Raw genomic sequence first — 27,478 nt, 5'->3', positions numbered from 1 at the left:
AAAGTAAATACATTTTTTAACTGAATTTTTGCCAACCCAGATTATTACTTTCATTTCCTAGAATTTCCCTTGGTCTGGTCCAGAATAAGAAATAATCTAGATAAACAAAGTACTTCCTAATTAGGTTTGGATTGAGTGCTGAAGGAGATTGCTCTGAAAGTTTATTTTCCTTGCTCAGAAGGGGTAACTATATTCTGACTCTCAGAATACAATCAAGCCATTTACTGGCTTTTCAGTCATAACCACTCGGTTATTTCTGGAGACAAATGTTGTTTTGTCTTTTCAGGAAGGCAAACTGACCTGGTTCCTGTCAACAGACACCAGGGGGCGTTGAAACCAAGAACTGTTTGTTCATTAAAGATCCAAATAGAAAAGACCATTAGCTGGGCATTCCCAGGATGTTAACTGTGCCTCTTGGCTAACAGACTCCACTTAAGGGGGGCGGGGGGGGGGGCTATTTCAACTATGCTCTGTTTCCCCTGACATCAAGTGTCTGAAGATATTCCCCACCAGTTCTCAGTAAGATACTTTGCAGACCTTCGGGCAGACAGAGCCACTATCCATTTTCCTTCCCACCACTATACTGCTCTGGTTTATAGAGAAGGGGACAGATAGAGCAGCCTGGCTTCTTGGCAAATGCACATGATCCCTCTGCCATTCCTTAGGAACACATAGTCTGGTGGGCAAAGGGGAGGCCCACCAAAGCAATGTCATCTTTAGCAGGTACCAAGAACATCTGAAACCCCAACAGTAGAGAAAAATTGGGGTTCTTCTTTTCATGACTTTCTTTCAAATATCTAGAAAGCATAAAGGAATTCCTAATAAGCACAATTAGAGCTGGAGGAAAACTTAGAGATTTTAGAGTCTCTCTCCTTTATTTTATACAAAGGAAGAGCAGGGCTCTGGGGTGAAATGACTTGCCCAAGGTAATGCAAGGGAGGTGCGGGAAATCAGTGGCAGAACTGGGTTTGAACCCAGCATGGGTCCAATTGGTACCTGTGGCAACACCTGGTATTGAAGGAGTATATGTTAGAGCCCTAATGGAAAAGGGGGAAAAAGGCTCAAAGCAGGAAATGAGTAAATCAGAGGCTTCTTCATGTATTTCGGATATCTGTATCAAACTTAGCCCTAGGTTTTTTACCTATCTGCCCCATAACTTCTCTATCCTACTCTACCCTCTTCCAAACAGAAGTGAAATGGCTATACATAGGCCAGGTTCACACAGAAAATGATCATGGGCAGAGGTTCCACAGAAGGAAGTGGATAACCTAAGACCCAGGTCTGGGGACTTTTAATACATGTTGTCCTGAGAATTTAACTGTTCATCTAAAAGCTTATTGCTTCTTAAAATGCTCTTGACTGTGACAGGGGCATGAATCAAGTTAGAGGTGGAAGACAGAGCATCCAGCAGGAGGAAGGGAATAAAGTTCAGAACTCAAGCCCACTATGCCTGGGTTCAGAATGCTGAGACATGAAAACAGACAGCTACATGGCTCAATAAGTGGGTAACTCTGGCTTTAAAATAGATGGTTGTATACCTTAAAAGAGTAAAAGTGTACAATTTTTAAAATGTCTATATCAGAACCAGTGGTTCACTTCTATCTTATCTTATGCCACACCCGGGCTATTGATCCAAAGTTAATTTCTGGGCAGCCCTGGTGGCGCAGCAGTTTGGCGCTGCCTGCAGCCTGGGGTGTGATCCTGGAGACCTGGGATCGAGTCCCACGTCGGGTTCCCTGCATGGAGCCTGCTTCTCCCTCTGCCTGTGTCTCTGCCTCTCTCTCTGTGTGTGTGTGTGTGTGTGTGTGTGTGTGTGTGTGTGTGTGTGTCTCTCATGAATAAATAAATAAAATATTTTTAAAAAAAGTTAATTTCTCATGTAACAGAAAGCAGCTGCTGTGTTATATAGAACCCAAGACCTCCCAAGGGAAGGATGTTATGTTGACTATGCTCTATCGGCTGTTATTAACTCTTTGACAAGATGCTAAGCAAGCAAAGGAAAATGCCTTTTGGAGTAGAAAAGGACATGAAGAGCAAGTTCCAGTTTTTGTTGTGCCAATAACCAGTCGTATGGCCTGAGCAAATCCTTCAATTCAGCTCAGTGAAGATAACCAAGCATCTGCTATGTGCCACAAAGGGGTGAGAAATCTAACGAAAGACTAGAGGGAAGAGCAGCCTGGGTGGCTCAGAGGTTCAGCACCACCTTCAGCCCAGGGCCTGATCTGGAGACCCGGGATCAAGTCCCACATCGGGCTCTCTGCAAGGAGCCTGCTTCTCCCTCTGCCTGTGTCTCTGCCTCTCTCTGTGTGTGTCTCTCATGAATAAATAAATAAAATATTTTTTAAAAAGACTAGAGGGGGGAAAAAAAAGAGGAGGAGAGAAAGAAGTGGGAGAGGAGGAGCAGCAGCAGCAACCACTAAACATATGCTCTAAGAATGCAAGGCAAGGGCAGCCTGGGTGGTTCAGCGGTTTTGCGCTGCTTTTAGCCTGGGGCGTGATCTTGGAGACCCGGGATCGAGTCCCACGTCGGGCTCCCTGCATGGAGCCTGTTTCTGTCTCTGCCTCTGTGTGTGTGTGTGTCTCATGAATAAATAAATAAAATCTTAAAAAAAAAAAAAAAAGAATGCAAGGCAAGTACAGATAACATGATATGTGGATGTCAGGAGGCTGGTGAGGGGCAGGAGATTCATTCTAATGAGGGGAAATCCCTGAGCCCTCATCTGTAAAAATCAAAGCCCTGGAGGAGGTTATCTCTAAGGACTGTTCCAGCTCTAAAGATCTGTCATCCAATAGAAAGTGAAAGCAAGTAAAAAGGAATCTGCCTTAAGAGTTTATTACCAGGGCAGCCCGGGTGGCTCGGTGGTTTAGTGCCGGCTTCGGCCCAGGGCGTGATCCTGGAGACCCAGGATCGAGTCCCATGTCAGACTCCCTGCATGGAGCCTGCTTCTCCCTCTGCCTGTGTCTCTGCCCCTCTCTCTCTGTGTCTCTCATGAATAAATAAAAGAAAAAAGCTTGAATTATCTTAAAAAAAAAAAAAAGAAAGAGCTTATTACCAGAGCCTGGAGGTTGGGCAAATACATCTTGTATTCCTTCAAAGTCCTCTTCTATGGGACTGGAGGTCTACATAAGAATAAAAGAGCAAAGAAAGCAGGGTCACTGGAGGCTGACATATAATCAGAAGGTAGAAGGAGAATCTCTTGATGTTCTTAAACCTTGAAAATCCTTGTAAGGTTCTTGCATCTTTTATAGAAAAAGAATAAACCTGTTTCAAAGACACTAAGTACTCATTTGTACTTTATGTTCCTCCTCAACATGGCTTCCCCTGCCTCCCACTGTGAGGAGGAACTATGTGACTTTTCCCTCCTTTATTTCATTATCCCTTCCTCTCCAACCTTCCAACAAAGATGTTTTGATTCCTAGGACCTTCATCAGAAAAGCAAAAAAAGGTTGGGGGGCACTTTGATGGCTCAGTTGTTTACATCTGCCTTCAGCTCAGGTCATGGTCTCAGTGTCCTAGAATCCAGCCCCACATGGAGCTCCCTACTCAGCGGTGAGTCTGCTTCTCCCTCTCCCTTTGCCCCTCCCCCTCTGTGCTCTCCCTTCCTCTCGCTCAAATAAATGAATAAAATCATTAAATAAATTAATTAATTAAATAAGGGGAAAAAAAGAAAAAGAAAAGCCAAAGAAGTTTGGAAAAATGGCCCAGACTGCAAAGTTACTTTCTGGGGTGAGAATTCAAAACACTGGTTCATTTGAGAGGGTGCAGTGACTGGGAGGAGGAGGCCTAGGAGGTCTTCTGGAGGACAGATGACATTCTGCTTCTTGATCTTGGTGCTAGTTACATGAACATGTTCAATCTGTGCAAGTCCATGAGCTGCACACTTAAGAGCTGTGTACTTTTCTCTATGTTACATTTTATATATGTATATATATACATATACATATGTACATAGTATGTGTGTGTATGTGTGTGTGTATATATATATATATACATATACTTTTATCTTTTTATTAAAGATTTTCTTAACATTCCAGTCTGCTCACAGTAAAATCAAGAATAGTTGAAAGATTAATAATGAAAAACTGCTCTGAGTTATCAGAAGTACAGAATAGTGGAAATGATGCTTCTGTTGTATCACTGAATTCTTGTCAGTCAAATGTTGTGTTTGAGACATATAACCCTCCTCCCTTTCCTCCACCCCATCTTCCGTATTGGTAAAAGGTCCAAAAAAGGTGGCAGGTTAGCAGGAAGGTGAGGTAGAAATTCTATAAATAAGGAAATCCAAGCAGCTTCATTTTATAACTGAAAATACTCTGTACAAATAGGTGATTGTCAAAGCTAGGCCAGTTCCTGAGAAAGCCCCATGCACTGCTCAACCTCACAATCATGCTGAGCCCTGGCCTCTGATGCTGGCTCTCCTGCTATTGACGCTTGGCAGGCCAGGGCTAATTCCCTACCACTTCTTCACACAGAGGAATAACAGCAGGCCTTCTTCTCTTCTCCAAAGGAACGATATGTGAATTAGGTAGCATGAAGAAAAGTGTTTTGAAAAAAAGTACAAAGTCCTGTACAAATGCAGGAACCGCAGTGTTGGGAGAAACTGCATATGACCTTCCATTTTCAAAACTCTTTATTTTTCAGATGTCTTTTCAAAACACATGAAAACACTGCTAAGTCAATATTATACACTTAAGCTATTTTAAAAGGAGTAAGGCAATAGAGAAAGCTGAAAAATACTTTACCCTACACTGTGGTTTTTACCTCTAGAGCTAAGTTTTCTTCAGCAGTCGAGGAATAAAAATATTCATGTTCTGGAGTTAAAAATTCATCTGTTATGTCCTCAGAAGACTCTGGTGAACAAGTTGATCGCATGGACTGATCCTATTAACAATGCAGGAAATCACTTTTAGGTTGGTGTTCATTGTAAACAAATCCCTTTATAGTTGGATACAGTGTTAATAATGGGGTTATCTAAAATTACCCAGTAGTAAGAGTGATACTCTCTGAGCTGGCCCTTCTTGCCTGCTCAAACATTTGCCTCTGACTTCCTTCCCCAGTGAGCTGTGAAACCTCTGCAGCAAGTGAGGCAAATGACAGTCCTGGGACTCATCATCTTCATCTGCACAGTGGAGGGGGAGGGAGTTGGGTGACCTTTCTGTTCCGAAATACTAAGAAAGGCCCTAGACAACTCAAGCTGGGATGGAGCTTGAACACCCACAGATGCTTTGTCCTCCAGATGAGGAAGCTGAGATCTCTAGCAACTGAAGAGTTCCCTGGGTGCTATAGTTTAAAAGCAAGCGAAGGAACATGATGTTAAAAATAGCAACACAAGGCGCCTGGGTGGCTCAGTCAGTTAGGTATCTGCCTTCAGCTTGGGTCATGATCCCAAGTCCCTGAGATGGAGCTTGCTTCTTCAGGATCTGAGCTCACTGTGGGTATCTGCTAGAGGATTCTCTCTCTCCTTCTCCCCCCCAGCTCATGTCTGCACTCTCCCTCTCTCTCAAGTAAATTTAAAAAAAAGCTTTAAAATAAAAATAACAATGCAATCTCAATAATAAAAATAAAATTTGAAAATTCAAAAGTACCAATTATTTCTTCAACATCTCTGTTCCACCTCTTCCTTTTCTGCTGATTTTTCCACATGCAGGCACTGATTACCACATGGGCAGGCAACTAACTCCTCTTTATACCTTCAGTCATCTCTTTGCAGAGGTTTCGTGATTTATTTCCTTGGATGCTGCTTTTGCAACAAGCCTCCTCTTCCTATGCACTTGGCAGCTGCTCCCTTTTACCTCTCATATCAAATTGAAACTTCTCAGGTAAGCCTGGCCTCACATACTCTCCCCACTCTCCTGACAGACTTGCTTCTCCAGTCAAGCCAGTATACTTAACATGGCCTATCCTTCCAGGTCTCATGTGAGAAAAAGAAAAATGTTACTACAATTGTATTTTTATATTATTTCATTTTCAGTTGCTGTTTATATTCTTTAAGTGACTGTGTCCTCATATCATAATATTGAAAAATTCTGGTCCCTCAGCCTGGCTGGACTGTAGCCCAACTGCATGCTTTAAGGACATGTTAAATCCCTAAAACAGGGCAGCCCTGGTGGCCCAGTGGTTTAGCGCTGCCTTCGGCCCAGGGTGTGATCCTGGGGACCCAGGATCCAGTCCTGAGTCGGGCTCCCCTCATGGAGCCTTCTTCTCCCTCTGCCTGTGTCTCTGCCTCTCTCTGTGTGTCTCTCATGAATAAATAAATAAAATCTTAAAAAAAAAAAAAACCCTAAAACAGGGTTAGAACCTCAATACACTGATCCTGCTGAGGTGCAGTCATCAGGCATGAACACATTCTTTCTGCTGAGAGCTGAATTTGGGTCTTAGAGGACATTCTAGGCAAAGGCACTCTCATCACAACCCTGGCCTTGTTCTTCCTACTCCAATCAAACCTCAGTCACCTGTTGGGCTACAAGCTTTGATACTTGACCTCACACTGGGCTTCCAGAGTTGGTCTCATCTATCCAACCAGACAGGAAGCTCAAGGGCTTCCTGAATCTGACACTTGTCTGTGTTCTGCACAAGCTCCAAGATACACAATGCTCTAAGTTGAATTGACTCAAAAAGTATTTAGGCGGGGAAGAAAAACTTCCTCATTTGTGTCAGACACGTGAGAACACATACTCCCAACAAAAAAGAACTACTATAGACAATATTTCACTGTCGTAGTATATAACAACTCAGTTCTACTTTGTCAGATTCAACCTGGCTCTGCAGGCCATATTACTTACACTGTAAGATTTCTCAATGACCACAGACGCATCAGAACTTGCTTGAAAGACTTCACTATGCTCTGGCTGCTCATTTTTTCTGAGAGACAGGTGCCTGTTACCTAATGATTTTAACACAACCAGGGCCGTAGTCATTCAGTGATATTTAGATGGCATGGAAGGAGAGAAGAGTGGTGTGAGAGAAGAGATGTGGGAATATTCTGCCAAGGGTGGCCATGTCCCATCTGTCAAGTTCAGTCCAGAAAGTGATTTGGCCTGGCCCCAATACATAGTCTTGTATCATCAATCCTTTTGCCCACACATTCTAAAGCAATGCTTAATAAGGAACAGATTCTAAATACTGAAAGAGCCCAAGCCACTAGATTGTCTACCTAAGTGATAATTTTAGATGCATCTTTCTTTGACTGGTAAACAACTATGAAATAATATTCCATGCCCTACTTTCAAACAAATAAACAGGTGGAACCACATGGCTTTCAGTTTAAACCTATAAATTCTATAAAGTGATGACAGTCAATGCCTTTTGTCTCTAGGTTCTTCTGGCATAGAATCTCTGGGAGCCAGTGGAGTTTTTCTGGCTTAAAATGCAATGCAAGGAAATGGGCAGTAGGGAATGGCCATCTATCTACCACTGCACTCAAGTAAGAAAGATTCATTTCCCTGCCAGGTCAGATCCAGGGACAGGATCATTGTATAGAGATTATTCTGCTTCCTTTGAGCAAACAGATCTGCTCCAGTAACAGAAAAACTCACAAATCTTTGGATTTCTTTACCTTCTGGAAGGACAGTAGAATCAAAAGGGTACGCTGCTTTCCCAGGTAATTCAGGGTTCCCAGAGAAAAGGAGAAAAGACCAAGCAAAGGAAATATGCCAGGAGGCTTACTAACAACTTGATAGAGTTCACCTATCCCAATGCCTCCAACTGAACTTACTGATGTAGCTTTGAGGCCCAGGCTGTCTGCCATGCTGATCCCTGTCACAGTCACCGTTGTCCATTTTGTCACATTTGCCATTTCCTCCTGGCTCATCATTTTTCCTGGGATACTCTACAGTGCACTGCCAGCCCAATTTCTCAGGGTCCCTCATCGGGAGCTGTAGCAGGGAATCAGGCTCATTTTTAGCCTCACCCTCTAGAGTCATACTACTCTGAGGATGCCATGGTGGTACCATCAGCTGCCCAGTAGCTGCTCTCTCTGCCATTTCTTTCACCTCCACTGGAGAGAAGAGAAAGCAGCATTTAACATAGAACTGTGAGCACTGGAAACAAAAGCTTTTGCTTCCTAAAGAGCTGCCTTATACTTTTATATTTTATAGCTCATATTGTAAAAAGAATTGCCTTTTTAGAATTGCATCAACCTTAGCTTGGCCCTGTTTGGCTTGAAGGGGAGAAGAGAATTGGTAACAGAGGGAAGGAAAGAATTTCAGTTCATTTCTGAATTCTGGTAATGGAAAGTAGCAGAAAACTTGTAGATAGACATTCTTGCTGTGAAAATTTTATAATAAAATAACATCTATAGCCCCCAGTCTGTAGAGACTAGTGGAAAGGATTCTCTCTGAGTTTGTCTAGCCTCTCTAGACTACAAAGAGCTCATATTTTGGGAGTGTGTGTGTGTATGTGTGTATATGTGTGTGTGTATTTTTTTAATGTGTGTCTGCATGAGCACATCTTCATTCCAAATGTTCTAAACTTTTGTTATTGTTATTTAACACATTAGTATTAAAAAACACAGATACCATATCCTTTTAAACTTATAAGATAAAACTGTTACAAAAGGAAATGCCCACAGGATATGCAAAAGTGACACTGCATGCTCTCTACTTTCATAATGAATGTTACACATTAAATTTCTATACTGTGTATTGTTTTGCTACACTTGTTATATAATATGCATCAACACATATATAATGGAAATGTTTCCTATAAAGTCCAAAAATGAAAAAAGTTTTTCCCAGAAAAATAAATCACTAAACAGAACAGTATACATAGTGGTGGGCTTGACAATCTCTTTTCTTTAGGCTAATAACACAAAACGTATTCATTTAAACAATGTTTAAAAAACTCATCTTAATAAAAGCTTATTTTTCCTGACTAGGTGGTAAACAAAAAAGGAGGAGGAGGAGGAGGAGGAGGAGGAGCAAGAAAAAAGCACTTCCTTTCTGCAATTTATAATCAAAAAGGCCTTGCTTTTAAACTAAAATGATCCAATAGAAGAAAAGAAATGTGGGAGGCTGGTGCAATACGAGCTGTGTACTTAGAGATAAAAACCAGATTAGAAATATACTTTAAATTTCATTGGCCCAACAAAATCTATGACTTTTTACTCACTTTTCCATTTTAAGTGTACATTTCCATCATCTTCATTATTTCTTAACCTCACATTACAGATTTCAGAAGATACAGATTCCAGACTCATCCTAAATTGGGGGAAGGGTGGACACAAATATGCCAGTTTGCTCAAGTTTCTGACACAACCCTGAACCCACAAGCCCACCCAGAGGACAGTCCCCCTACTCTCAGAGCCATTCCTGAAGCTGAATGACTACCACCAGAGAGCGCCAGACTCAATGTTCAGATCACAAAACTCCTTACCTCATAGAGCCCTGGTCAGGGATAGCCAACAGGAGAGGTCCCTTGGGGTGGCTTGACACAGTGACAAGTGCGCTATTAAACTGAGTCAGCCTGGTTCGGGCACTGGACTCTTTAGGCCTTCCATGGCTAAGAAATGAAAGGACTAGGTTAGAAGATCTCTGAAGATTTTTTTCAGTTTCCAAGTTCAGATTTCATGATTCTAAAAGCACTCCTGAGAAATTTTCAGAGGGAGAAGAAATCCACAATTGAAACCCAGTTTCACCAGACAGACTTCTGAGCCCTAGCAGAGCCCCCTAACAATGCCACAGAACACAGGTGATGATACAATTAACTGTTCCTTACCCTTCCATCAGAATCTCCAGTAACAAGCCCACCTGCGTATCAGTGAGAGCACAATAATTAACATTTGCAAAAATGGCCACAAGGCACCAAGGAGTCTAAAGAACATTCAGAGATCTTCAGCCTACTCTCACTAAGTTCAAGACACTACCTGCCACTCACCAGATGCCTGCCTGTGGCATACTTTAACCTTTCAGGACCAAGGTTTCCTCATCTGAAAATTAAGGGAATCTTTCTTCCTCTACATATCCATGATTACATATACATCTCATCGCCTACCAAAGTAACTCCTTGAAAATATGTGACCTGTGGCATATGTATGAATTCCTTGTCATCGTGAATGCCCTACTTCCCTGCTGGATCAGGGAAGACACAGAGACACTGCTGAACTGGAAAGGGCAGATCTGGCTGGCTCCTTTAAAGAGCAATTTGGCAGCAGCTATCAAGAATCTTTAAAATGTTTAAATCCTTTGACCTAGTAACTCTACTTCCATCAATCCATCAAGGACATAACCCAAAGTGTAGAAAAAGCTGCACTACAAGTCACTGCAGCCCTATTCAAAATGGATAAAAGCATGAAACATGCTATAATTCAACAATGGGGGGGGGGATCCAACAAGTTTGAATTTATAGGATGTTTTCTTTTTTTAATCTTTATTTACTTAAGTAAACCCTATATCCAACATGGGGCTCAAATTCACAGAATTTAGGTTGATGAGAGAGATCAAGAGTTGCACACTCTTCCAACTGAGCCAGTCAGGCACCCCCAGCATGTTTTTTAATAATGTGGGATAATGCTCTTGTTCTAATGTTCTAATGTTAAGATGAAAAATCAGGATATGAAAGTACCTATATGGGGGGATCTGGGTGGCCCAATTGGTTAAGCATCTGACTCTTGATCTCAGCTCAGGTCTTTATATCAGGGTTGTGGTTCAAGCCCTGCATTGGGCTCCACACTGGGTGTGGAGCTTACTTAAAAATGAATGAATGAGTGAATAAATAAATAAATGTAACTGTATATAATTACAATTTAAACTTTTAGGGCAGCCCTGGTGGCGCAGCGGTTTAGCGCTGCCTGAAGCCCAGGGTGTGATCCTGGAGACCCTGGATCGAGTCCCACGTCAGGCTCTCTGCATGGAGCCTGCTTCTCCCTCTGCCTGTGTCTCTGCCTCTCATTCTCTCTGTGTTTCTATGAATAAATAAATAAATAAATCTTAAAAAAAAAAAGATTAAACTTTTAAAAGCATACAAAAAAACTAGGTGAATTGGTAGCAAAATGTCAAACTTTCTTTTGTCTGTTTTTTGTTCTTTTGGGGGAACAGGGTGAATGGAGGTAGGGGAGGCCACAACTATGGCTTTGCTTTGTCATCTAATGGCCATACTGTCACCACACCTGCTTCTCTCAATGATGTGAGCTCTAACCCCTTTGAGGCCAGTTAGTTGGTTCTACAGTAATTCCCTTTGTAAAGGTAAAGTACATTGAACTAAAATTTCTGGGCATTTTCCTTGATTCTCCTTTAGTGGGCACATTTACCAATGTGAAGGGAACAGAAAACTCTTGTCATTAGTCTCAGTTACCACTGGGAGAGAAACAAAAAGTTACTTTTTTCCAGGAGAACTGACTTCAAAGCCATGGATTAAAGCTACCATTTAACAACAGAAAAAGGAAAACTAAAATTGATAGACAGTCTTTCTTGAAACACATTTACTGGCCCTTTAATAATTGCCCCTATGCAAAATAAAATTTGTTTTACCTAAATTCTGAAAAACTCAGGGTACACATATGCTCTCCTTCCTAGAATTTGTACTGAAGCTGACTGATTTCATTGATTTGGCTGAAAATCAAAGGCTGCATGGTAACAGTTATACTGGTCAACCCCTCCTCTGGAGTCAGGGATGCTTATTTTGAACAACCCCAGTTTCCAAATAGTTTGGTCTCTGGGGCACTGACAGCTGGAATATTTGGCATTTCTTTTAATAAGAAAAATAATCTGGGAAGCTTTGGAAAGGAAAGGTGCTTTGCTTTTTGACAAATGATGATTTCTGCCTGATTAGCCTGCCAGTTCCTTTACCTTGGATGTTTTCTCCTACAGGTTTCCATTATATGGCTCATCCTACCCACTTGAAATAGAAAACCTGCCAAGATCTATTTCTGTTAGTATTCTTCATCACCCAATCTCTTTGTCACAAGACACATGAAGATCATTTAGTGGTTTTGGGACCACATGGGTGTCTAAAGGCCTGGTGACACAAAGAATAAAATGTTACCCCACCTGCTGGTATTTGGGCTCCTGTTTCTTTCCAAACTGTGCTTGGCTCCTTGAGTGGGCTGTGATTGTTCACAAGGGCTCTGTTTTCCAGGTCCACAAAAAGTTGGCAGCTTAAAAAGTAGTAAATGTGTTTCAGTACTTTGATAAAAGAAATTCCTCTTCACTCTCACATTCTATTTTTCAAGTCATTCTTGCTAAATATACAAAAATAACCAGACTTACGAAGATTATTTCCCTTTGCATGTTTCATATCTAGTAACTCATCTTTTGGCTGGAGGTCCTTATACAGAAATGCTGGCCCCCAGGAAGCCAGTCCAGACTGGGAGCAAGTGAAGAATGAGCAGATAAAACAGACTTCAAAAATCGAGTAACTTTCCCTTATACTATTACTAAGTCAGCAAGCTTTGTGGCAGGAGCTTTGGGTCCTGGGTTCTAGTCTAATCCTTCCTCAGAATAATCTAAGAGAGTCTTCTGCTTCAGCTTTGTCATCAATATAATACAGAAAGTAGTAACCTGAATTCACCAGTTGGGGATGCTATGAAAATAGGACACAGTAAAATAAAAGCTACAATACTTTGGAAATAGAAGTAAATTAAAGCCTGTATATTTTATCCCAAAGAGAAAATTCTGGATCTGCTTATTACAATTTTCACAAACTTAGTTCATCATATTTTCTAACCTGAAGCAAGTTAAGGTAGCAAATGTGGTGCACTGGGATAGCAGCATGATGTCCAAAGGTGAGAGGATGCATAAAAATGGTCATAAGCTCCCTGAAGTATGAGCTCCAGAGGATTTTGCATGGGGGCAAAGATTCCTTAGCAGGAGCTGAAGGCAACAACTTTATCATGGAGCAACAAATAACACATGTCCTAAAAAATGTCAGTCACCAAAGAAAGATTAGAAAATATTGAGAATATATTCAGAATAGGATTTAGGATAACAGGAAGTTTGTAATGTTTCATTTGGCATGATTAAATATTTAATAACTGAGAAATTAAAGGAATGAATTTCAATTATCTGAAAAATCCATTTAGTTGGAAATGCCATATTCCTTTATTATAGTAGAAAGGGCAGACTTTTTAAAGAAAAACTCAATGTGGTATAATTGTTTTATATATAATCAGATGTACTAGTAGATAGTTTTCAATGACACCTGCCATCAATTCCTTCCCTTCTTGTCCACACTGCCACAAAATAGCTGGAATCGACTTCCCTCCCCTTGAATCTGAGTTAGCTTTGTGACTTTGACCTACGGAAAAAAGCAGAAGTGATATTGTCCCCAGGGCTGGGACTAGTTTTTAAGAGGTTTGGCAGCTTCTGCTTTCACTTGGGAAGCCAGCTGTCATGCTATAGAGAAGATGGGGTGAGACTATTTATTGAATGATGAGAAAGTCAAGTGCAGAGAGATGCCACTAGGAGGAGCCCAGTACACTAGGCATATAAATGAGGCCTTGGACCTTCTTGCCCAGCCCAGCCTCCAGCTGAATACAGTCAAGAGAGTGATCCTAGCCCAAGCTACATGGCGTAAAAGAATCACCTGGGTTAGCCCCAACATGGAATTCTGAAAAATAATAAATCAGTTATTTTAAGTCACTAAGTTTCGTTTTTGGTTGTTGTTGTTACTATACAGCAAGAGATAACCAAAACATAATATACAAGAAAAGTTATTTCCAACAATTTTCTAGCAAATCTGAATTTTCAACAGAAATAGAAGTATTAGAGTCTAAGTAAATTCTTTCTGCCTTCTCTTTACACAAAAAACAAATGCCAATGCTTTTCCAAACGTTTTAAGTGAGGACTGGAGTCTCACTGAAATTCAGCAGGGTACAGTGAAAGAACACCAGACTAGGAGTAAAGAAACCAGCCCCTAATCCCCTGTGGGCCTTGGCAGTGGTGCAGTAGGAGGGTGGGGTGAGGGTGGGGGCCATTTGCCTGGTGCAGGGAATAAAGGGATGCACTATAGGTGGAGAATTTTCAAAGTATAATAAAACCCACTAAAAGCTGACCAGCCTTTTATCTCTATAGACCAGCAATTATAAAAAACTTTAGTAATAAAATCCTTCTTCCAATGGGGATGACTTCTCCTACCCCAACACCATCTCTATAACACCTGGACTTTATGAAGTTTAAGTCACTGATCTTGAGCTTCACACTCTCTAAAATGATATGGCTAACCCATCTCTAAAATTCTGATTCCAGGCGTGCCTGGGTGGCTCAGTTGATTAAACATCTGTCTTTGGCTCAGGTCATGATTTCAGGTCCTAGGATCAAGCTTGCGGGCTCCCTGCTGAGCAGGGAGCCTGCTTCTCCCTCTCCCTTTGCCATTCTGCTTGCTTGTGTACTTGCTCTCTCTCTGTGTGTATCAGATAAATAAAATATTTCAAAAATTAATAAAATAAAATTGTGATTCAAGAGGCAGACAGCTTTCTATGTGTGAACTTATTCAAATTAATTCATTTATTCATTCCCTCAATGACCATCTATCAAGTACCTTCTACATGCCAAGTACCCTTGCTAGGGCACAGAATGAGTAAGACCCAGGCTCTGCCCTTAAGGAGTTCATGGAGGAGCCACTCGGCAACCTCACTAAGCCTCAAGATACATCTCCTAGGCCAGTCCCCATGGTGTTTTCTCAGCTCCTTTAAGCTGTCTTCTTTGATGACCAGGCCCCTCTGTCCCACACTGGAACTACTCCTAAGCAGAGCCTGTGGTTCAATCATCATCATATCCCAGGGTCTAATGTACAGCCTCTAGCTCTATAAATGTTTACTGAATGAATGAGTGAATGAATAAACAATTTAGAATGGGGATTAATACCTGACCAAGATACCATATTTAGTAACTCAATCATGTAAAATTGTCAATACTTGAATATTTTGACCTATAGAACATGCTGCCCTATCTCCCACTTCTTAGCTGTACCTGATGGCTCTTCTCTGACTGATCCCCAGTGCTTTCTTCAGAGACTTGGGTGACAGGTTTCCAGCCACAGTCACTTTTTTTCCTGGACTTTTTGCCAAAATGTCCCCCTTGGAAGTCTCTCACTATAGAAGGCCTTGTCAGTGTTAGGCAATTGCCACTGGTGCCCAGCCACTGGCCTCCTGACAGCTGCATGACAGGAGGTACATAGCTGGATGCTGGGGGGCCCACAGCTGAAGGAAAGTCATAGATGTTTGCAAACTCTCTTGAAGAAGCCCACAAAGACCTGCACTCCTCCTGCTCCTTCTGTATCATCTCAAGCTTATCGATTTTCTGTTGGATATTCCTGAGCAAATGGGCATTCTGATGCATTACTGTTTGTGAAATCTTTAGGTTCAGCACACACTTACTGATGTACTCCTCAGTCAAGCGCCTATTGCCCACACTGCCTGTGGCTGCCTCAAGCAGGCTGGGTGAGCTAAGGGAATCATTTTGCCAATCCCAGTCCTCAAAGGAGAGCTCTGTGCCAGCTTCTGAAGAGCTCTCATCCTCATCACAGAAGCAGCATGCCTCTCTCTCCATCTTTTCCAACTCTTCTTCCATGGACTTCAGTTCATCTGCCTGGCTTGGTCCAGCATCCTCAAAAGATGAACCATCTCCTGGGGGTTCCTCCTCTTTGTCATTCCCCCTGTCCAGGCAGCCTGAGTAGATTTCATTGATTTCAAAGCTACAGAGGCTGGTCTGCCCTGGGCTGGGGCTCCTAGCTTCTTCCACCACAGAGCAGGCAGGAGAAGCAGTGTCTTGGTTCTGAGTCTCCTTAGCCATCATACTTGGACCTAGGACCCGAGGATCTGGTGCTGCTTTCCCAGTGGGAGAAGAAGGACCCCTGGGTGACTGAAGCCGACTGCCTGTTGGAAAGAATGGCAACAAGCAACTAATTAAAGTGATCACATGCCGCTAAGTGGCCTTGCCATGCAGCTCGAATGGTGTGAGAATAGAGAAAGCAGCTTTTTATTTTCCCATTCCCTTCATAGGTGTGGAAGACTATCAGATACCCTCACAAAGGGTGAGAGGGTATTTCTAACAAATGAAAATTTCCATTTAGACGTGAGTTGAGTAGAAAATTGGGGAGAGATCAAACCCTGGGGAAAATGTTCTAAGCTTACATCATAGTGTATTTAAAATACACATAACTAAAAAAAAAATACACATAACTGTCAGGACTAGCAGATTACAGACCCCTGAATCCTAAGGACTAAATTCATAGCTTTTTCTTATACACACAGGAGTCTGAATATTCATGTCGGTTAAAGTTATGCTCTTGGTGAGCATCTGATAAAAGTACCAAAACACTGCCGAGAAGACCCTGCATCATGGGAAGGATCAATTCAAAAAATAACACCAGAACTGACCACCCATCACCCCGGTTGATGGTGTACAGCTTGCAGAGAAGAGGATGAAGGAGCTAAAGTAATGAGCTTGGGGGGTCATTCTGGAGGCTTCCAACCCTGTCCAAAGAGAGGCAGAGATAATGGTCATTTGGCCTGGATTCCAGCTCTATTATAAGCCCTGGAGTCCTAAGCAAGCCACAACTTCTCTAGCCCTTAGCTTTTTCATCTGGAATATAAGGATACTAAGCTGGATAGATTGCAAGGTCCTTTTCAGCTCTGAATTCTAAGATTTCTAAATGTTCTAAAAAGCTGTAAGGCTACAGGAAAAGGATGGAGGAAAATATCAAAATATTAATAAATTATTTCTAAGTAGCAGAATTACAATGGTAAGTAACTTTCTTCTCTGTATGATTTCAAGTTTTCTGTAATGAACAGATAATAGTATTGAATTTAAAAACCATTTTTATTTGTGAATTAAATAAATTCCTAAGAATAATCATGCCAGAAATAAACTGGTTGTTACTGCTTAGTGCTGGATCCAGCCAAAGTGTTTATGAAGCCAAAAAAATTTAGCTTAGTAATTTCAAGCATCTTGATTTTTCCCTAAGGCATCACCTTTTCCCAGTGTACAGTTTGGAGGAGTTGATTAGTTGTAGCCAGCAACTCTCATAATACATTCGTATCAAATAATACTTATGTGGGTTAAGGCCATACCCATTTCCTTCAGCTCTTTTATTTCCAAGTTAGGGGTCTCTTTCAGATGTTCTGATGTCAGTCCTAGATAGACATTGACATCAGGATGGAGTTCATATCTCTGCACTTTGGGGCTCTCAGTTGGCTGAGTTCTTTGTGTTCCAAGAAAATCCTATAACAAGAGAAATATCATCAAGGACACATCTATAATCATCTCAATGTCACCGGTTTCTTTTTAAGTTTTATTTCTTTAAGTAATCTCTATACTCAATGTGGTGCTCAAACTCACAATCCTGAGATCAAGAACCTCACACTCTTCCAACTGAGCCAGCCAGGCGTTCCTTCACTAGTGGTTCTGAAACAGATCTAGGTATCAAATAAACTCCCTCAAAAAAAAAACAAAAAAAAAAAAACAAAAAAAAAACTCCCCTACCTCCTGTCAGACTATAATCCAAATTAGCTAATTCATTGTTATTACTAGTATTTTTTAAATAATAACAATAGTTCCCAGTCACTGAATCGCATTATGTGCCGAGCTTCCCCAGCCTCCCTCATCAATTCCCTGCTGCCCTCACCAAGTGAAGCAGCAGTAGCTCCTTTTCTTGGGAGCCCAGAAAAGGTGTGATGAGATCCAAAGCTTCTTACAACTTGATCTCTAGCTTCTTCCTGGTCTCTAACCCCCTACACTGCTGTAATTAGTAAGCAGAAATAAACTAACAGCTTCAGAGTTTACCTTTAAGTCATTCTTCAGAATGTACCGGATATCTTGAAGGTTCATAGTTCGGTCTTTCTGCTTGACCTGGATGCCTGACTTAACGATATCATAGTAAGGTTTTGGAAGCCTGACATCGGCTTCTAAATATTTTCCCAAGACTATGGCTTCTTTAATAACTGAGCCATCTAAGCCATTCCAGGGTATGTTATCTGTTAAGGAAAAAGCCATAGGAATGAGTAGCATTTAAAAATCATGTTTAGGGATCCCTGGGTGGCGCAGCGGTTTGGCGCCTGCCTTTGGCCCAGGGCGCGATCCTGGAGACCCGGGATCGAATCCCACGTCGGGTTCCCGGTGCATGGAGCCTGCTTCTCCCTCTGCCTGTGTCTCTGCCTCTCTCTCTCTCTCTGTGACTATCATAAATAAATAAAAATTTAAAAAAAAAAAAAATAAATAAAAATAAAAATAAAAATCATGTTTAAAAAAAAAAAAAAAGAGGAGGGGCACCTAGGTGGCTCAGTTAGTTAAGAGTCTGGCTTCTGTTCAGGTACGTGATCCTGGGGTTCTGGGATCAAGCTCTGCATTGGGCTCTCTGCTCAGGGGGGAGCCTACTTCTCCATCTCCATCTGCCTACCATTCTGCCTAGTTTGTGTGCGCGCTCTCTCTCTCTCTCACATAAATAAAATCCTAAAAAAAAAAAGAAATCAGGTAAAATTGGGTAATGTTAGTCAAGTCACTCATCCCCTTTAAACATTCATTTCTGGGGTGCTTGGGTGGTTCAGTGGTTGGCTGAGTGTCTACTTTTGGCTCAGGTCATGATCTCAAGGTTCTGGGATGGAGTCCCAATCAGGCTCCCCCCCAAGAAGCCTGCGTCTCCCTCTGCCTATGTCCCTGCTTCTCTCTGTGTGTCTCTCATGAATAAATAAATAAAATCTTTAAAAATAAACATTAATTTATCTTTATAGAAAAAACTACCAATCATAAACAAAACACTGCTTTACCCATTTACCAGAGAAATTCCTGCTACAGAGACAGAAAAAAGTAGTGATGGAATCATGTGCATGTGGGCTCCCTGCTTGCAGGCCTAGACACCACAGGGAATGTTTCATGGCATCAGGATGGGTAGCCCAATGCATTCCTCTCATGGAAGGTGTGGTTTTGCCTCTTAGAAGGTAAACACTGCTAAATAGGAGGGGACTCTCACCCCTCCACTGAATGTGGTTTTACTGTATGTGTGTTCCCCTCTCCTGAAAGATTCCTGTGTCTTCAGATATGTGATCACTTCTTTCACATTAGGGTCTTGCAAGTTTGGAAAAGCTTCCATGTCTTTCACTGAACCCTAGGTGTGTTTGATTTCATAGTTTACTTCTCCAAAGCCAGCCTTTTCCCCTCATTTACAAGTTCTTTTTTTTTTTTTTAATTTTTGAAGATTTTGAGAGTGAGTTTTATAAAATTTGAGATTTTATTTGAGTGCGCCCACACACACACACAAGCAGGGGGTGGGGCAGCGAGAGAGGAAAAGGTAGAAGCAGATGCCCCGCTGAACAGGGAGTCTGTTGATTTAGGGCTTGATCCCAGGACTCCAGGATCATGACCTAAGCTGAACCAACTGAGCCACCCAAGCACCCCTCATTTACAAGTTCTTTTTTTTTTTTTTTAATTTACAAGTTCTTAAGGGGCATCTCATAGAGACCCCTAAGCATTGACAGCAATATTCAGTTTAAAAACTTTGTTTAGGTTAAATGCATTACCACTAATAGGATGATAGGTGGGCTTTGCTGAGTCTCAAAGAACAGGTCAAAAGAGAAAGATTTCTGGGAAATCATTTCATATCTTTCATAAGCACAAAGAAGTCTCCTTGAAGAAATTTCTTTTTCTATGTCCTGCATTTTCATAAAACCAACTCCTGGGGGAGCAGAAATCCAATTAGAGACTCTGGTCACAATGAGCTATTAGATCTACCTGTTAAAATCTCCTGTATGATCATAGAAAAGCTGTAAATGTCTGACTTCGCTGTAGCTGCCTTCTGTAAGATCACCTCTGGGGCAGCCCAGTTGTACAGCTGGATCGGGAGGGGCACTCGAGTCAGGTCCCTGTGTATACGTCCATCCTGGCTACAGAAGGAAACACAAGGTCAGGTTCATATCTTAAAAGATCATCATGAGGGGATCCCTGGGTGGCTCAGCGGTTTAGCGCCTGCCTTTGGCCCAGGGCGTGATCTTGGAGTCCCAGGATCGAGTCCCATGTCAGGTTCCCTGTATGAAGCCTGCTTCTCCCTCTGCTGTGTCTCTGCCTCTACCTCCCTCTCTCTGTGTATCTCATGAATAAATAAATAAAATCTAAAAAAATAAAAAATAAAAGATCATCATGACTGTCATATGGTACATTTGTGAAACATCTGCCTCTAAAGATCGGCAACTCCTTGAGTTTCTAGAAACCCAGCTAGATCCTGAGAGCTAACCCTCTCTGCCTGCTGTTCTCATCTACCTGACTGTGCCCTGCCCACCCTCCTACTGCATCTGACTGTTCTCTCTTGTTCATTCACTCAAGTCATGGGTGGCTCTCTTTGAGTTTCTCCAGTACATCACCTCTTCAGGTCTTTGTAATGCAAACTGGCTTCTTCTGCCTGCTATGCTCTACCCAGAGATCCCAATGTGACTGGATGCTTTTTGTAACAAAGGTATTAGCTCAAAAATTACCTCCTCAGAGAGGCTTTTCCTGACCACCTACAGCCCTATTTCACTGGCTTCAGAGCACTTATTAACTGCTTATTATTATTTCATTGGCTTCAGAACACTTATTTACTGCTTATTATCTTCTCCCCTCTTCTAGAGTCTGCTCCATGAGAAGAGACACCTATTTTTTATAGCATATATATCTAAATTTACACAAGGGCCTCAAAGCCTACTTTTGAATACATGAATCTAAGACTCCTTCAAGATCCCCCTCAAGCCCCATCTGCTTTATCAAAGCCTTGTGGTACTCCTCCAACTCCTTGTGATTGCTTCTCTTCTGAACTCTGGCCTCTTGGGAACAAGTCCTCTCAGTTCAGCACTCAAAGGTTCACTGGCTTAAAAAACTCAACTTCCCAACTAGACTCTTTGAGAACGAAGTCAAAGCATCTTAAATGTCTCGAGTTAACAAGAATCCTCAGGGTGAGGTCAGCACTGACTTTTGTCTACAGCTGTCATGAGCATTTAGTGAAAACTTGCGTGTGGTAACACTCTGAGCTATAACCCACTATACAAGTAACTTATTAATATGAATGTTATGTTAGACATTTGATAAAGACTGAATGCTAGTAGATAATTAATTTTAATTTTTTAAAGATTTATTTTGGAGAGAAAGCACATGCATGGCGGGGAAGGGGGGGGGGTGCAGAGGGAAAGGGAGAGAGAATCCCAAGCAGACTCCCTGCTAAGTGTGGAGCCTGACATGGGGTGCGATCTCATGACCATGAGATCATAACTTGAGCTGAAATCGTATGTCAGACACTTAACCGACTGAGCCACCCTGGCACACCAATAACTAAGTTTTTAAAAAGCAAGTAACCAGAAATTCTTTGCTGATCTGGCAAAACATAGATTTGAGGATGGGATGGGCTTTTCAGACTTTGAGCAAACTTCCCTAAATAATACCTCTTCCAGTAGAGTTTTGGGAAGATGGCAATGAGTTCAGGAAGCCATCAAGTTAGAAAAGTCAGTATTGATTTTGTGGTTGTATTGCTGAATAGTTAGGTGTGGTCTGGTATAGTATGAACAGCATAGAGGTATACCAAAATCATATTAGTATCACAGGAAAAGCAATGGAGTGTTTTACCATCAGCGATATACTCTGAGGACCTAGCATGCTTGGCTCTTCACTTTATGGGGTGATTCTTCAAGGGAAACACTCACCTACCTTCTCAGGCCTCTCAGGCTTATCTAAGGCCCTGGTAAGGGACAGGTCACCTACAAATAGCATTTACTTCCACTCACCTTCTTCTTTCACAATCCCCCTTCCTTCTCTATTAAAACTAGCTGTGGGAAGCTTCTTTTCTGGCTGTCATTCTGGGGCAGTTATTTTTCTAGGCTTCAGTTCTGACATTATTAAAATTACATTTGGCTACAGCTATGCAATACCAGTTGCAAAGTCAATTCCAGTTCTAAAGATTCCATTAATAAGGATTTGAAGAATAAGAAAAATGGCTATATCATTTTTATACCACGAGATGGGAGTGTTACCCTTGGCAATAACATTCAACAAACAAACTAGCTCAAATAGGGTGTTACCAAAAATAAATGTGGAATTGAAAGTTAGTCTGGATTCTTAGATCTCAGCTCATGTTATCAGTTTCCAAAGAAGGTATGCTAGGGGATCCCAGGGTGGCTCAGTGGTTTAACGTCTGCCTTTGTCCCAGGGCGTGATCCTGGAGACCTGGGATCGAATCCTACATCAGGCTCCCTGCATGGAGCCTGCTTCTCCCTCTGCCTGTGTCTCTGCCTCTCTCTCTCTCTCTGTCTTTCATGAATAAATAAATAAAATCCTTTAAACACACACACACACACACACACACACACACACACACACACACACACAGAAGGTATGCTGTTGTGGCTGTAATTGCTTGCTGACTGACATTTCTGCCTGAAGTTCCATTCTGAGGTCAACAAACCCAAAAGAAAACACACACCACCTTACCTTCCTACTCAGTTACCTCCCAGCCCCTCACTTGACCAATCTGTGGATCCCAGTTCCTCAATGCATCTCACATTTTTCACTTCTATTCTAATTCCTTGGTCACCATCAGGCCCCACACTGTGGCCTCCTGCCTGGGCTTCCTATCTTCAACCTCCAATCCATTCTGCTCCCAGAGCCAGGGAACATTCTCCTACCACTTGGTTCTAGCCACAGCCAGGTAACTTGAGACCATCTTTTCCCCGCTCTGGGCCTGTTTCCTCACCTGTAAAAGATAAGGCTGGGCTAAGCCATCTCCAAAGTTCTTCTTCACTCTAGGATTCATATTTCTCTTGGAGAGCTCAGGAAGAAGAAACGGTCATGCCTCCATGTCAACAACAGATGGCACTCTATACCCAGCAAATACCTTGGACTCTGCCACAGTTTTCCTGAAAAGCCTGTCTGCTGTTACCAAAGGCAAAAATGCCCAAATTCTTTAGTTTCTCCTGCTTCTGCACACAGCCCAAGTGGTCAATCCCATTCTGAACCATTTTAAGTTTTCCCATCATCTGGACTCGTCTGTTCACTTAATCGACATTCAAACATCTAGACTCTGTTCCCTCATCTGCTCACATTCAATCGAGCACTTACTATGTGGCAGGTCCTGAGCTGAAAATGAACATGCACGGACCCTGCCCTCTCAGAGGTCACCATCTGGTGGGGCAGACACACTAGGCTGCGGAGGAATGTAATACACAAAGTGCTCAGGGACCAGGGCTTCATTATAGGCTTCATGAGTGTGGTGGGACTGTACCTGAGTTTAAGAGGATAAACAGATGAGTACCAACTATTCTAGGTATGGGGAGCAGCACCCAGAAACAGCTTAGACTGAAAGCAGTTTCAGATGCCAGGTAGGGAGCGGGAAGCAATGAGGCTGGCACTGGAGGGGGGGCCCAACCTTAAAGGCTTCCACACCCTGCCAGGTGTCTGGACTTAGTCTTCTAGGTACTGGGGAGACACTGGAAGGTTCAAACTGGAACTGAGAATGGACCAGATCCCAGGCTGAACAGCTTGCCTGGAGACAGTTGTCTGGCCTCTACCAGTACTCACAGGGAAAACTGCTGCCGTCACACCCTAACTGCTCCTCTACCCCTCTCATCCCCTTCTTCACATGTAGAAGCCAGAGTGACCTTTTTAGCCTACCAATCATCCACAACACCATTTTGCTTATTAAAAAAGAAAGAAAGAAAGAAGAGAAAAAGCCCTTCATTACACCCTGGTGTTCTTAGGATAAGAATAATTCAAACTCTTCATGAAGGCCCTTGGAGCCAAATGAGCCAAGCCCCCGACTCTCCTCTGCAGGAAGAAAGGCTAGGGGCACCCATGGTCTGGGAAGTAAGTCTTTCTGTTTCATTCATTTGAAAACATATGCTGAGTACCTACCATGTGAAGGCCTGTTCTATGCATTTGAGATACAGCAGTGGATAAAACAGAAATCCCTGCCCTCACAGAGCTTTTCACATCATGAGAAAAACCTATTACAGAGTATGTGAGAAGCAATGACCAGAGAGACTCTGAAACAAAGCCTCAGTAACCGGACAGTAGGTGGGGACAAAGATTTAACCAAGGTAGGCAGGACTGAGCAAGGCTGAAGCTTCACAGCAGAGCAGAACCAACAATGGGCTGAAGGCTCAGAGCTACGGAAGGCAGCAAGAAGTGCAGGGATCCTCTGCCTAGGGACAAGAGATGGCACATATCCCCCAACTCTCAGGACTTTGACTCCTGCCAAATGGGAAATAAAGCACACCCACCATCCCTTGAATGAGGAGGTTGTTTTTGTCTCTGTCCCCTCACTTCACTGAGCCCCTCAGAGGCAGGGAATGCCCTTAGTGCCCACCTAGCCAAGCACCTGGCCCAGAAGTAGTGCATGTGACCCACTGTGATGCTCATCAGCACCCATCACCTTCTCTCTCCTTCCAGGATTCACAGCTCTGACACTTCCCAGCCTCCCTGCAGCAAGGAAGGAACCACGAAGCAGAAAGCAATGACACAGCCACTTCAGGCTGCCCCCTAAATACCATTTGCCCCTCTATGCCCTCTCTTCACTGATCAGCAATGCAGAGAACAAAGTGGGAGATTGAGGCCTGGGGACAGCAGAACTACAGATGGGAGGAACTTGGAACACAGTGGGTGCTCCCCCTTCAACATACACACTAGGCTGTAATGTACACATCTCGATTGTGTTAAGCCACTGAAAATTTTGAAGTGGATAGTTAGAGCATTTACATATATTGGCTAATATGGGCCCTTGTTTGTTAAATGTTTATTAAAATGAGAATGTCCTGAACAGAAGTAAGTAACCTGAAGTCCCACTAACCTTGGCAGACAGGGCAAGGCATTTAGGAAACCGCTTTCCCCAATGATGAACAGTTTGGCCCACCAACGAGGAAGAGGCCCACCCAGATCAGGCTCTTTCTCTACAGCACCCACCTTTCCATCATGTACTCCAGGTTGGTTAGCCTTGCTTCCCCTGTGGAGATGATGTGGATGGCGTAGGAGCTGAGGGAGCGGTGGATGAAGCCTCGGGAGTGCAAGTATCTCAGGGCATCAGAGATCTGGAGCAGTAGGTGCACAATCACCTCCATGTGCAGCACGGGGAACTGGGACCGCTGGAATTAAGGGATAAAATGGCCAGGAACAAGAGGGACTGGGCTCTAGATGCTGCAGAATGCTTTGCAGTTTCTAAAGTTTTTTCAATTGATCCTCACAGCTACCTAGAGTCCCCATTTTACAAAAGGGGAACCTAAAGCTCAGGGAAATTAGGTGACTGGCCTAAAGTCCCACTGACCTAGTACCCCCTTCCAATCCACCTGGCTCCAAAGATTGACTTTTCCCTAAACGGAGCTGCTTCACACCACAAAAAAACCAAAATGTTCTCAAAGCCTGGTATTCGGGGTGGGCTCACCACCACCACACCACTACCAACAGAGCCAGTCCTGCATCCCCTCACCTAAGCCTGTATTGCTGGAAGAACCCAGATGCTTAAAGGACAGGCCCACCCCTGCCCCAGTCAGATGACTGATCCTAAGAGGAAAGGAATTCATTCACACTAATGTCCCTAGCTGACTAAAGTCTCTCCTCAGAGAAATGGCATTCTTTAAAAAAAAAAAAAATTATTATTGAAGTATGATTGACATACAATGTTGTATTAGTGTCAGATATACAACACAGTAATTCAGTAATTCTATACATTACACAATACCACGATAAGTGTAGTCATCACCTGTCACCACACTTTATTACAGTATTATTTTTTTAATATAACTCTTTTTTTTAAGATTTTATTTATTTATTCATGAGAGACACGGGGAGAGAGAGAGGCAGAGACACAGGCAGAGAGAGAGAGAGGCAGACACCTCTGTGTCTTTCATGAATAAATAAATGAAATCTTTAAAAAAAAGAGAAAAAAGAAACCTCTCTACTATTTTCTGCAATGGATGCACCAATTTATATGCTCATCAACAATGCACAAGGGTTCCTTCTCCACAGTCTCGCCAATATTTGTTTTTTCTTGTCTTTCTAAGTCTAGCCATTCTGACTGGTGTTTTGATTTGCATTTCCCTAATGATGAGTGATGCTGAATATCTTCTCATATGTCTGTTTGCCATCTGCAGGTCTTCTTTGGAAAAATGTTTATCTAGGTCCTCTGCCCATTTTAATGGGATTATTTGGCTTTGTGTGTGTGTGTGTGTGTGTGTGTGTGTGTGTGTGGTTGTAGTCAGTTGAATAACTTCTTTATGTATTTTGGATATCATCTTCCATTTAGTCGGATGCCTTTTTGTTTTTTGTTTTTTTGTTTTTTTTTTTTTTGCCTTTTTGTTTTGTTGATGGTTTTTGCTGTTTGTGCAAAAGCTTTTAATTTTGGTGTAGTTCCAATTGTTTACTCTTGCTTTTGCTTCCCTTGCCTGAGGAAACATATTCTTAAATATGTCTTTAAGGTCCATTTCCAAGAGATTACTATGATTTGTTTCAGCAGTTTGTTTGAGGGCTCACATTTAGATCTGTAATCCATTTTATTTTTGTGTATGGTGTAACAAAGTGGTCCAGTTTCATTCTGCTTGTAGCTACCCAGTTTTCCTGAAAACATTTGATAAAGAGATTGTCTTTTCCCCATTATATGTTCTTGCCTCCTTTGCTGCATGTTACCTAACCACATAAGTGTGGGTTTATTTCTGGGCTCTCTATCCTGTTCCCCAGAGAAATGGCATTTTAAGGTAATGCCTTCATCAGATGACAGAAGAGGAAAGGGGAGGGGAAGAGAAATAACACTAATAGGAAGTCCTCAGGCAGGAGGAATGGCTAGCCATTTTGGGGAAGGGCCCTTCCTGGAGGGTCTCTTCTCATTCCTGCCCAGGGTCTTTAGAACAAAGTCATGGAGAAAGAAAAGCAAATGCTTCAGGACCTCTCTAAAGCCACATCTTAGCCCAAAGCACACTTTCTAGGGAGTCTGTGGGCCCTGGAAGATGTTCCCACAAGGAAATTTGCAAAGTGAGAGGGAGTGGTGATACAGGTCTGTATGTAAACAAACCTCTTTCTACAGCAAAGGCCCTGAAAGGCACAAGTGAAAATACAGGTAATTAAAGCCAAGGGCTGTTTGATTATAGTTAGCTAGAAATGCATCTGTGTGTTTCCTGGGTCTGTTGAACTTAGAGGTCTGATGAAGAAACAGGACAACCAGCAATAAAATCACACTAGTTCCAACCAGGTGCGTTATTAGCCTTAAATGGTGCATATATAGTTATAGAAAGTAAAGAATTAGGAGGTTTATCTTCCCCACATACACAGATGGGAACTTCACTGCTGGGGTAGGGAGAAGAGGGCAGTGGGGAGGGCAGCAAGACAAAATATACAGAAACAGCCATTTACCCGTTCATGGAGGACACTGAACAGTGTACCGACAGTGATGCGCTCATACACAAGACGGGTCTTCTCTAGGTCCTGGGATAGGCACACAGCCATCAGCTGCAGCAGGTGGGGGTGCCGGAGCTTGCTACAAAACAAAAGAAGCTTCAAATGAGGAAGAAGGAAGGAAGACGTGAGGAAAAAACTGGGTGCTTTCCTTCCT

The 27,478-nt window shown here is 42.4% G+C and overlaps 1 protein-coding gene and 1 long non-coding RNA gene across 21 annotated transcripts in view; one reads left to right on the top strand and one right to left on the bottom strand.

Moving 5' to 3' along the window:
• TEX14 (testis expressed 14, intercellular bridge forming factor) overlaps window positions 1-27,478 on the bottom strand; it is a 108,295-nt gene that overhangs the window by 20,667 nt on the left and 60,150 nt on the right. For all 20 annotated transcript variants that reach the window (XR_012008734.1, XR_012008735.1, XM_072779782.1 and 17 more), the window contains 13 exons: window positions 27,280-27,403; window positions 24,844-25,022; window positions 19,660-19,811; window positions 17,719-17,909; window positions 17,007-17,157; window positions 14,905-15,809; window positions 11,986-12,092; window positions 9,374-9,499; window positions 9,110-9,198; window positions 7,716-7,997; window positions 6,784-6,884; window positions 4,763-4,882; window positions 3,054-3,120 (listed from right to left, as the gene is read on the bottom strand). Coding sequence is in view for 18 of the 20 variants with exons in the window: in XM_072779782.1 (XP_072635883.1) it covers window positions 3,054-3,120; window positions 4,763-4,882; window positions 6,784-6,884; window positions 7,716-7,997; window positions 9,110-9,198; window positions 9,374-9,499; window positions 11,986-12,092; window positions 14,905-15,809; window positions 17,007-17,157; window positions 17,719-17,909; window positions 19,660-19,811; window positions 24,844-25,022; window positions 27,280-27,403 (2,594 nt within the window). In the remaining 2 variants the exon portion in view is untranslated. The remainder of the gene's footprint in view (window positions 1-3,053; window positions 3,121-4,762; window positions 4,883-6,783; window positions 6,885-7,715; window positions 7,998-9,109; window positions 9,199-9,373; window positions 9,500-11,985; window positions 12,093-14,904; window positions 15,810-17,006; window positions 17,158-17,718; window positions 17,910-19,659; window positions 19,812-24,843; window positions 25,023-27,279; window positions 27,404-27,478) is intronic.
• On the top strand, window positions 7,336-11,994 carry LOC140606421 (uncharacterized). The gene is made up of 2 exons (XR_012008737.1): window positions 7,336-7,601; window positions 11,806-11,994. It is a non-coding gene; the product is annotated as an uncharacterized lncRNA (long non-coding RNA).

Source organism: Canis lupus, chromosome 16, assembly GCF_048164855.1.
Source record: "Canis lupus baileyi chromosome 16, mCanLup2.hap1, whole genome shotgun sequence".
Classification (NCBI taxonomy): Eukaryota; Metazoa; Chordata; class Mammalia; order Carnivora; family Canidae; genus Canis; species Canis lupus.
This window is presented reverse-complemented; position numbering and strand designations above follow the sequence as displayed.